This window comes from Vigna angularis, chromosome 9, assembly GCF_016808095.1.
Source record: "Vigna angularis cultivar LongXiaoDou No.4 chromosome 9, ASM1680809v1, whole genome shotgun sequence".
In the NCBI taxonomy this organism is placed as follows: Eukaryota; Viridiplantae; Streptophyta; class Magnoliopsida; order Fabales; family Fabaceae; genus Vigna; species Vigna angularis.
Window position 1 is genome coordinate 3,002,670 of NC_068978.1, and position 12,460 is coordinate 3,015,129.

The following is a 12,460-nucleotide window of genomic DNA, read 5'->3' on the forward strand; positions in this document are numbered from 1 at the left end:
AGGTATTGAACTACCTTAGAGTTATTTGAGTAAATTGTTCAGGTGAGGAAAGTTAAATTTGTAGTCTTTATATGTTGTTTATGTTGTAATTATTAATGTAATTTGCATGTGTTGCTAGAATGAACTGGAGATAAAATTGGTTTTTTCTGCGAAAACTGATTTTGTATGTAAAAATTGATGTGGTATTGTGTGATTAGAATGGTTTTGATTGATTGTAATTTTCTTTTGTGTGTGAATGATAAAATTGAAATTTAAATAATTGATTGTTGGTAGAGGCCCATTGTATGTAAAATCACTACAAGGAAAATATGATTTATCTACTGATATTTACATACAGATTTTGATCCATAGATAATGCATGTATTACATACGAATTTCATATACGGATAATTTACATACAGATTTTACCTACAGATATTTTTGTATGTAAAATTTGTATGTAATGTTGAACGAGAATTTTACCTAAGGATATTATCCGTATATAAATATTCAAAATTCGTATGTAATCCAAAAAACCATTACCTACCGATATTACATACGGATTTTCAAAATTAATTATTAAAAATTATTAAAAAAACAAAAATAAAAACTCACATGTCTTCTCTGCGTTGGCCTTATCCCAGAACCCTAGTCCTCACCATGGTTCCTTCTCCCTCAAAATCAATCTCTCTCACTTAAACCCTCAAAACCCTAACTTCCATTGTGTATGTCTCCTCTATGTTGGCCTTATCTCGAAACCCTAGCCTTCATTGTGTGTTCCTTCTCCGGATTAGGAAACCATAAAATTCAAGGATTCCTTACTCAGACTCGCGTGAAGATGGTTGGAACGGTAGTGGCGAGAGTGGCGGGGGATGCAGAGAGGAAGCAGGTGGTCTGAGAAGCATTCCTTCCCTTAGTGTTGGTTCTCAATTGAGGCTTTTTCTCCTAAGATAGATCAACTCATACTTCCTCATCTGTTTACACTTATCATTGCAAAAAAAAAGAAATACAAGAAAACACCAACACAAAAGAGGGTAAGCTAATTTATTAAGAAAAATCAACATATAATAAGTAGATAGATTTTCATAACAAAGCCATACAACTCAAATACTCAAAGTGAAATCAAACATATAATTAAAGACTTTATGGAATCAATTATCCGGATACAAACTCTTGACATTGGAATTCACTAGAGACGTGCATTTATGGTGGTCTCTATGTTCTGCAGAGCCATAGCCAAAAGAGTTATCACCTTACCACACATAAGGTTAATATCCTTCATGGCTAACAATCTTATTAACTAGGAGCTCCTACAACTCTTACTACATAACTCATTATACTCTATTTGAGTGTGAATGATTATTATCAAGATATCCATTTACTGAATCTTATACAACAATGAATACATTAAAGTTACCACCAAAAAGAATTTCTCCTTAAAATTTCTTAAACACCATCATCATCATACATGTTCACACAACATTTTCACCTCAATTAAATAACAATCAAATTCATAAAATTAATAAGGTTTATCATAGACCTATCTCGAACAGCCAAAGAAAACAAGGCCAACATAAAAAATGACGCTCCACAATGACACTCAATGCCAAACCACTCGCAAAAAGTGACGTTCAACAATATTTCTAGTGTTTAATTCCATTCTTCTTGCAAAAAGTGGTGTCCAACGACACTTCTTGGCGTTCAATGTGCTGGAGCTAAAATGCTTCAAACCTGCAATACGAAGTTTTCATTCAGTGGTGTTTTGTTGCCGCTCAACGCCAAAGTATTCGCTAAACACGACGCTCAATGCCATTGTATTTGGAAAACACAACACTCAACAATACGATCTGACGCTCAACAACCTAGAGCTAAAATGCTTCACACCTGCACAATAAGGTTGACACTCAACTTTAGTATGCTACCGCTCAACGTAATATCAGAAACTAGAAAAAGAATATTGTGATAAGAGAAATTTGACTTGATCAATTTGATACTTTCCCCAATGCTTTGATTCAAAACAATGGTTATACCTTGGAATTATTATGAAATGTCTTATTTTGTAAGTTTTATGCTACTAAAATAGGATTTTACAACTATAATGTCTAATTTAGATATCAATTTGTAAACTAAAAATTATTAGTATTTAAAATAATATTTATTAAAAATAAAAAATTATAATTAGTTTGTAACATTAAGTTACCAAGCTTTGACTAAAAAAATAGTATTTAAATTAATCATTAATTAATTAGACTCTAATTTGTTATTAATATCATTTATCTTAAATTCTTTTTATTTAATCTTTTTTTTTTATTTTTTTTTCAGTTAATATCCATCAAACCAACATTAATTTAAATAAATATAACTATAAAAATATAAATATCTTAATATTTGTTAAGCTGATGCTAATATAAATATTTATGTAATAAAGAAATTTAAAAATAATTTTACGTTTTTTAGGTTTCTTTAAAAAAAATTACACCATTAAATCAATATTTTATTGGAGTGATGATTTTCTTTAACTTACCCATCTCACTCTATACAAAATATAAAGAATATATTAAGATGATTCTAGTTAATCAAATAGCAGATCAAACAACATTTGAATCATAAACAAATTAATTTTATATTGAGATAGAGGTAACGACGAGGAGAGAAATGTTATTTCAAAAGGAACATATTACCAAGAAGAAAATTACAGAATATAGAGAAAATAACTACGAATGATAGTGATAAGATAACAAACCACAACACCCAAAAGTAAATAAAAGACAATAAAAAAAAACTGTTCATGAAATAAACATTAATTACCCTTAATTTTCCTATTTTTCTTAAAATACGATTTAACGTTAGTTAATATACATTTAACAAAAAAGCTCGTAAATGTTTTTTACAATTTGACATTATATTTTATTCTACATTAATTTTTAATTAATTAAGTTAAAAATATTATATTTTTAATAATGAATATTTAATTTAAATGAAAAAATTATCATTATTTGAAAATTAGCCCATTTTTAAGTTAGACATTGATGTGATATGAAAAAAATATTTTTTTATAAACAAATATTAATCCTTTATACTTTTAAAAAAGATAACCTTTTAATGCTGAAGACGAATTGAAATTTCATAACTCTGCATAACAATTTATAGAAAATTATAAGAATGTTTGATAAGAAAACCGAAAACATGTAGTTATGTGACATAACATCATGTTAATGTGGTCACTATCTCTAAGAACGCCAACATTGATGCCAGATCATCTAATCACTGACACGTTGGTCCCACTCACATTCAACTCTGCCACATCTTCGACAAATTTCCAACTCATAAGGATCCACTACAAATATGCCACGTAATCAGTCTCACGTGTTTTCTGTCACCGTTACAATTAACATTTTTATTTATTTCTCAAACGTTCTTAATTTTTACCTAGTCTTTTATTTTTAGTTTTAAAAATCAATATTTCATACAAACTTTCTATCAAATCGTTTCTCATTATTTACATTCATTTCGAAAGAACAAAATGAACTAAGACCAAAACAAAAAAAATCATGAAATTCTAGAGATAAAAAAATTAGTTAACCCGAATCATTCTTCTTCTTTTTTTTACCAAGGATATTTTAATCTAAAGTTAAAAGTTTTAAATCTTATAAAAATAAAAACAAAAGAAAACAAACATATAACTTTTAATTTAAGTCTTATTAATCCGGATGAGTGTAATGTAAATAGAATATAGATTTAATCATACCATCTAAATTAATCAATGTAAGCACAGTTAACTAATTAACTGTTTTTCTAAAAAAATGTAAGAAATAAATGTTATATTCTTAATTTCTCGTTAGTGTTTTCTTTTATATTTTGTGAGACTTTTTTGAACTTTCTATAAAATATTACATGATAATTAACTTTCTACTAAAATATAAAAGTACCGAAATTTTTAGTAGAGTTCACATTTTCAAGCATGTATATTCCTACACAAGTGTATTTTTTTCATAATTTACAATTCTGGAGTATTTTATTAAATCATGTTTTATCTCATAATTATTTTAATTATTATGTTGTCGACTGGTTTAATGGAACAGTAGATCTAAAAGTATGTTAGTTGAAGTGATCATATACATAAGGAAAATTGTCACGTACGGACACTTTATCTCATAACTTTTTCATTATTATCTTTAGTCATTAATTGAATTTTATTAAAAATAGATACTAGGTTTTTTTATTTAATAGCTTTTTACGTGATAAAAAAATGATAAATGTGTTTTAGAATGTAAACATAACTAAGATGTGAAAAAATATAATGAGTTTTTGATAAAAGAATTGAAAAATGATATGAATTATAAAAAAATCACAGTATATTATTTTTCTTTTTATTCAAAAATCTCATGACATGTTATCCAAGAGATAAAACCCTGTGAGGAGACCAACTAGAATGTAAAATTACTATTAGTATTATTACTACAAAACTTACATAGATATAATCCCTTTATCTTAATTATATATATCCTTCAATGTCTCAATTTTTTGTAATTTTTTATGGCAATCTAAGTACATATATTATTGTCTTATAATCCTATTTTACAATCTAAAATCAAGTATTTTGGATTATATTTATTTTTAATAAGAAAATATCTTTTTAACAATTTTTTTGATAATTTTTTAGAATAACTTATATGGTAGTTTGTGATTGGTCTATTTCAAATACATGAATCAATAAAATAATGATACATAATCTATTATTAAAAAATTATTAAAAGAAGTTGTTAACATAATCTTTTTAATAGAAAAACAAAATTAAAAACATTTAAGTAATTTCTAACATTGAATACCTTCTATAATGTTGTGTTCGCATGAAATGAAATGGATTTTCCTATTAAGTCATATTTGCGAGTAGGGATGGCAAAAAAATTCGTGCCCGCGGATATCCGCGGATAAAATCCGCAACGGATAGTTGATACCCGCGGATATTTACTACTCGCAACCCGCGGGAAGCGGATATTTTAATACCCGCGGGAAGCGGATATTTTAATACCCGCTTATAAACGGGTCGGATGCGGGTATTATACTATCCGTACCCGCGGATACCCGCTACCCACAAAAAATAAAATAAAAATTTAATTTATATTTTATTAAGTTAAATTTAATTAAAATTAACATTAATTTATATTTTACAAGATTAAATTTAATTAAAATTGAATTTAAATTTATATTTAATTTAATTTATATTATATTTTATATATTTTTTGTAATTCTATTTAAATTTTATTTTAATAATTTATTAAAATATTTTTTTTTAATATTTGCGGGTATCCGCGGATATCCACGGGTATCCGCGGATATCCACGGGTATCCGCGGGTCTTAAAATACTCGCGGATATTTTTTAAGCGGGTAGCGGGTGGATTTTTTTTTTGTCGGGTCGGGTTGCGGGTAGGCACTATCCGTGCCCGACCCGACCCGTTGCCATCCCTATTTGCGAGTGAAGATTTGAGCTAATTTGCATGTTCGTTTTAAAAAATATGCGCAAACTGATTTGAGATGATTTGCGGAATGAATAACTTTTTCACCACCCGCTAATGTGCTGAGATTTGGAGGGATTGTGTTTAAAAAGTCACATTTATCCTTGACTTCCCTAGAGTAAAAACATGGTGTATTTGGTTCTATGTTTTCTGTATTCCATTCCCTCACAGTTTGGTTGTATGTATTCGGTTATCTTGAATAATTTTGTATTGACCAGAGGGAGGTTAAGCATCTACGCGACGGCCATAGGAAGTGGGTTGGTCATGTTGTTGTTGTAGAGGTCGAGGACCTCGAGTCTCTGGACACGCGAGAGCTCTGGGGGAAAGGTTTGGTTGAAGCCATTGTTGGAGAGGTTGAGGAAGCGAAGGGCAGAGAGGGAGGAGAGAGGCGGAGGGATGGGGTCGGAGAACTTATTGTCGGCGAGGGAGAGATTGGAGAGGAATGGGAGGTGAGCTACGTCGACGGAGAGAGTCCCGGAGTGGTGGAGTCCGGTGAGCTTAAGAGCGACGACGTGGCAATGGGCATCACATGTGACGTCGAGCCAGAAATAGTAAGAGGTTGAGGCATTCCCAGAAGAGAGAACGAGTGGAATGCCATCGATAATGGCTGAACGAATAGAGCGAAAGGCATTGTACTCTGAGAATGGCAGCGAAAGGGTTTGATGAAGATGGAAAAAAGAGGATATGCATTATACATCTTTTCTTTGCCTCCTACTTTGTTGTAAACTTTTGGCTCTTTAGTCTTTGAAATTTTAACTTATATTTTATTTTGAGGTGGTAAATTATATTAAAAAAATATTATATTTAAAAAATAATAATTATAATAACTAATAATATTAATATTAATATTAATATTAATAATAAAAATAATAATTTAATATTATTATTATTATTATTTCAATTTACTAAATTACCATTTTTTACATTTTAAAAATTAATTTTATTTTTTTTCTATTATAAACATTTTTACAATTATATATAATATTAAAAATTATCATTTTATATTACTTTTATAACTAGGGGTATTTTGGTAATCTTTAATTTCTACTAATTAAACAATTTTTATTTTTGTGTCACATCAATCAAATCCTACACTAATTCTCAAAAATTTTACTTCCAAATCCACTCTCAATTACCCACAAATCCACTCAAAAAAACAACAAAAATATTACCCTCAAATCCATTTAATTACTCTTCCCCAAACCATCTCTCACAAATCACCTAAACCGAACACACCCTAAAACAAAAATGATATTCTCACCAAATCTCATGTTTTTAAAATTGTGCTCATAATCCCAAAGATTATTATTGTCTTCCATCCATAAAATTAATAAGACAAAGTGTAAAGGAAATTGACCAAATAAAGAAATAAGTTAATTTTTTTTTATTTTCATTTTAGGTTTGACTTAAAATCCATTCTTCTTTGTAATACACAATATTTTATAAATGTATATTTCTGTTTTTTTCTCTCTGGTCTCTTTCTTCTGTGCTTCTGCTACATCTATAACCTTGAAGAGAAACCTTAATACTAAAAATTAGTAATATTGAAAATATTTTAAATAACATAGAGAACGTTTAAATAAAATTGTGTAAATATATATTAAAAACAAAAGCCAAAATCCTGACCATATATATGACATCTGTAATCAATGTTTAACTAACAAAGAGAACAATATATACCTAATAAATGAGTGCAAGTTGCTTATTCTGGATTCTATCACCTTCCTTTCTTCCCTTTTTGGTCCACCAAATTCTACATCCTCTGCATTCTTCCCTCATATCAATCTCTTATCCTCACCCTTATCCATATCTTACCATATATCACTATAATTAATAATAACAAACTTCAAAACTACATTTTTAAGTCATATACTTTTAATCAAATATATTATTCATTCTTATGTTTCAATATTAATAAAATAATTTTTTTAAAAATATATAAGTTTAGTTTTAAGGATTTGATAAAATTATGCGCACAAACTTACATTTTTCTAAAACAGATGAATTCGTCTTTTAGTTAGAATGAAAATTAATATTTATGTACATTAATCAAAATCTTAATCGTGGATCTAACATAAATTCACTCACTTTTAATTTTTCCATATCAAATAAACAAATTTATTTTCATCATATTTCATATTTACTCGACAAGACATACAGGTAAAACTAGGTAGATCGTACAACACCTGTCATTTATTCCATCATCTGACAAAGGCAGGATCAGACAATTATATACGGTCAATAAACGAGTCACATTGTACTATTGTGGTACGCGTCACAGGAGGACAAAGCTCTAGCCACCCAACACTGGATAAGGATTGCCACGTCACTAACTTTCTCGGAGGACACACCATCTGACGAAAACCAGCAACAAAAACAAAAACTCCTTGATGAACAAACACATGCCCTAATCCTTAACTGACACGTGTCAATCCATTTCCTTCTTTTGCACCTACAAATCCACCTCTCATTCCGGTTACCTTCTCCTCTCTCCCGTTCCTTTTTCTCTCTCTCGCACTGCTTATTGATACTCTAAAGACTTTATCTATATATGCCTCTCTCTGATGCGACGGGTGCCTCCAATTTTCCGGCGAGCTTTTCGTCCCCGGCTCCGATTTAGATTATTTTCCGGTATGAATCGTTTGCGACAACCCTTTTGTTGATTTAGAAATGCTAGATCTACTCATCGTGTCACACGTTCGATCTAAAACCTGGTTCCACAAGAGGAGAAAAAACCTCCCACTTCGTTCCCACAAGCACTAGTTATATTTCCCTTCCAATTTCGCAAAACTATATTGTAATTTTCTAATTGTACAGCTAGAATTTCTTTCCTTTTTTTAATTTATTTTTATACTTCCTTTATTGTTCAATTTTCGTTGTCGGGGTTTGCAAAGGTTGTACAGTTAGGGTTGGGGTTGTGTTTGAAGGAAAGAGCAGATTTTGAATCTGGGTTTTTGTTGGATGGTGGAGAATATGATATAAAAAAGGGTCTCTGATTGTGATATTGGCTGCAACTTCAAGGTTTTTAAGGTGTCGTGACCTCAACTGTGTCTGCATTTGTCAGTAATTTTCTGCAATATCAAAGAACGTGACAAAATTGTGACTGTAACGTAAAAGCTTGGTAGTGAAAGTGGGGGAAATGAGCATGAGAATGGCAGAGGAAGAATCTAGCGAGGAGGTTCATGTTCCGGGTGAGATTGATTGGCAAATGCTTGATAAATCCAAGTTCTTCTTCCTTGGTGCTGCTCTTTTCTCTGGGGTTTCTGCAACCCTTTACCCTGTTGTTGTGTTGAAGACTAGGCAGCAAGTGGCACAGTCCCAAGTGTCTTGCATAAACACTGCATTTTCGTTGATTAAGGGTGAGGGTTTTAGAGCATTGTACCGTGGGTTTGGGACTTCTTTGATGGGTACAATCCCTGCCAGGGCTCTTTACATGGCTGCATTAGAGGTTACCAAAAGCAATGTGGGCACGGCCACTGTTAGGTTTGGGCTTGGTGAACCTACTGCTTCTGCAGTTGCCAATGCAGCTGCTGGCTTGAGTGCGGCCATGGCAGCTCAGCTTGTGTGGACCCCTGTTGATGTTGTGAGCCAGAGGTTGATGGTTCAAGGCTGTTGTGATTCTAAAAATCCAAAGGCTTCGGCATTTCGGTACATCAATGGGATTGATGCCTTCAGGAAGATATTGAGCAATGATGGCCTTAGGGGCTTGTATAGGGGTTTTGGGATCTCAATTTTGACCTATGCCCCTTCAAACGCAGTTTGGTGGGCTTCATATTCTGTTGCACAAAGGATGGTCTGGGGTGGAGTAGGGTACTACTTGAGCAAGGGCAATGATAATGCAACTAACAGTGCTTTGAGGCCTGATACAAAAACCATGATGGCAGTTCAGGGAGTCAGTGCAGCAGTGGCTGGTGGCATGTCTGCTTTGATCACCATGCCACTGGACACCATCAAGACAAGACTGCAGGTCTTGGATGGCGACGAGAACGGCCGTCGTGGACCCACCATTATGCAGACAGTGAGGAGTCTGGTCAGGGAAGGTGGTTGGATGGCTTGTTACAGAGGATTGGGTCCTAGGTGGGCATCAATGTCAATGTCTGCAACAACAATGATCACTACTTATGAGTTCCTCAAACGGCTCTCAGCGAAGAACCAAGAGGTTTTAACATAATGAAGAATAGGTTTATGACAGCAAAGAAAAAGGATAAACAGAGAGAAGACGAGGTTCATCTTTGCCTGTTTTCTGTACTTTTCTTCTTTCTACTTGTCACTGTTGTTTCTTCCCTTTTAGTTTACCACAATGACTGCTTCATCAATGTAAGTCGTTGCAGGTTATTACATAAATAAAAAGTTACTTCTAACACATCTCTACATTTCTCAGTCATCATATGCAACAGGCCTCAATTTTACTTGGAAGTTTGATTTGATAATGGTGACTCACTCTGGTTTTCAAATTGAATATCACGAACTAGCTGACTTAGCAATAGCAACTCTCAAACGCAAGAATCATGTCATGTGGATTTCAACTTTATGCACCATGTGATCTACTCCAGACTTTTCAAACAAAAAGGATAAAAATGTTGAACCTGAGAGTATAGCAGTCACATGAGCATTCGAGACTCTTCTATGTATTTTTCAACTTACATATTTACTTAGTCTATTAGTTATGAGGAAGTGGGAACAACTTTTAGGTATCTCTATAGGTTTGGTTTATAGTGGAGAACTTTAATACAATGGTGGGACCACCATCACCAACATGTTGAGTGGTGGACCTGACTTTGCACATTTACAAAAACATAAAATTCCCACTCCCTGATAAATAAAATCACATATCAGTCCTATTGCATCTTAGCACAAATCTTTGTATTCTGCAGAATCTTGCACAGATTTATGTTATTGTTTAATGGAGGTTTAGCCCCACAAGTTTTCATTGAAAAAAGACAAGCATGTTTTTCTGATTGAGTCTCTAATTTATATTATTTGTTTATAGGTTTTGGAATATAATAAAGTGGTAGATTCTTTAGGAGAAGAATCCATGCACCTCACAAGGAAAATAATTGAAATAACCGTCACATGTAAGAGCCACTTGTCCAAAATACTATTTTTAAATATCATTTTAAAAAGGGTTTATCTTTTTAAATTGATGGTCTTATGAACTTGTAAGAAAGAAAACATAGTGATAGGAAGGTGGTTAAGCCCTGGAATAAACAAAATTAAACACATACCAATAATGTATAAATAGATGGATAGTGCACAAACATATAAAATGCATATTTCAATAAACAAGTGTAAATAGCTTAGCATTTTCCAGTGATAAAATGTTTCTTATTATGATAGTCAAAGCGCATAATTTAAATTATGTTATCCTTTAAGCATTGTTCATATCGTATTGTCCCTATCATCCTTTAAGCAACTAATATGTTATATTTTTAATGTATTTGGATATAACTGACTTCTTTATTTCATGAAGTGACTGGCTTATTAAAATAGTTTAGATTTGGGTGTTTCTTGATATTGTTAAAGACTAGGCTTAAATTTCTATTATTAGCTTTTTAGGCTCTAAAATAAATTATTTAAAGTTACAAATGGTTGTTTGTTATTGTAGTGAAACATCTAGGGGACAAGACAAGAATGTCTCAGTAAAACTATTTTACAAAAAAGTATCATATTTATAAAAAAATACATGTAGTTATGTAATTTTTTATATAAGTATGTTTAAATATATTGTGTTCCTGTAATTGATTTCAAAATTTTATTTGAATAGTTGTGATCCCTCAATTTTGTAAAATTGTAATCAAATTTGTAACTTTTGCACCCCACAAATTTTTAGAGAATATATTAAATCTTTCCAAAAAGTTACTGCATCAATTATTTTGTTTTTTTATAAATCCTATATATTTTCACATCTCAGAACAAATCTAAATGTAGATCAAAAGAGAATAAAATTAGGGTTTGCTAGACTTGGAGCCTGGTCCAAAAGCAATATACAAAATGAAATAACGTTTGTTGGAAATTTGTGGATAGTAGTCCCCACACTTAATTTGTGGGGAAATCCATTGAAATTTGTGGGAAAATATCCCTTCTTTTATCTATCTTTAACTTATTTGCAGATATTTTTGTAGGAACGGATAGGGTGTAGCTTCACTTTCTCACACTTAATTATACTTCTTGCCCCCATTACTCCAGTTTTTTAGATATGCAACTAACCAAGTTTTTGAACATAGTCAGGTTTTGACGACTCTGAATTCAATCTCTATTATAATTATTATGTTTAATGTCACTTTATCTTAATCTTTCTTGCAATTATTTAAATTGTTTTTCTCAATTTTTATTTTTACTCAATAGACATTTGTTAAAAAAAATATGATTTGTTTTGCTAAATTGATATTGACATCATTTAGAATTGATAACATAACAGTGAAAAATTGATATCACATCTGATAATTCAATCATTTTGGATAATGTGAGGTTTTATTAATATGAAAAATATTCTTTGACACACCGAAATCTTTTACATTCATTTGATGCTATACTTACATACTTTTTACTTTCTTTTTTCTTGAAAAAATACAAAATTTTACATTTTTATGACCATTTTATCCACGTGCTATGTGTCAAATGAATGTAAAAGTGTGTCACGATACTGTTACTCTATTAATATTGTTATATTGTCATTTCTAAATTATGTGATATTATAAATTATTCGTGATTTTATAATGGTATCAAAAGCAAATAAGTATGTTGTGCAAGAGAGGTTAAATGTTCATAATGTATTCGTGAATAAAAAGATTTTTGTTGTAAAGAAAACAAAGTCGCACATCGATACAAGAGATGAATGAGTTTACCATACCTCCATTTGGTTGAAGGCTTTTTGAAGTGATACCAAAAACAAATCTTTAACGACTTAGTCCAAAACGAACAATATCTATCTTTCATTGTTCTAGCAAAATATATATATATATAT

General features: G+C 31.1%; 1 protein-coding gene across 1 annotated transcript; it reads left to right on the top strand.

Annotated features, from left to right (window-relative positions):
* The first annotated feature begins 7,972 nt into the window (after nucleotides 1–7,972).
* On the top strand, nucleotides 7,973–9,859 carry LOC108320216 (uncharacterized). Its single transcript, XM_017551585.1, has one exon. The coding sequence runs from the start codon at nucleotides 8,636–8,638 to the stop codon at nucleotides 9,665–9,667; it is 1,032 nt and encodes a 343-aa protein (XP_017407074.1). The 5' UTR covers nucleotides 7,973–8,635; the 3' UTR covers nucleotides 9,668–9,859.
* Nucleotides 9,860–12,460: the final 2,601 nt, after the last annotated feature.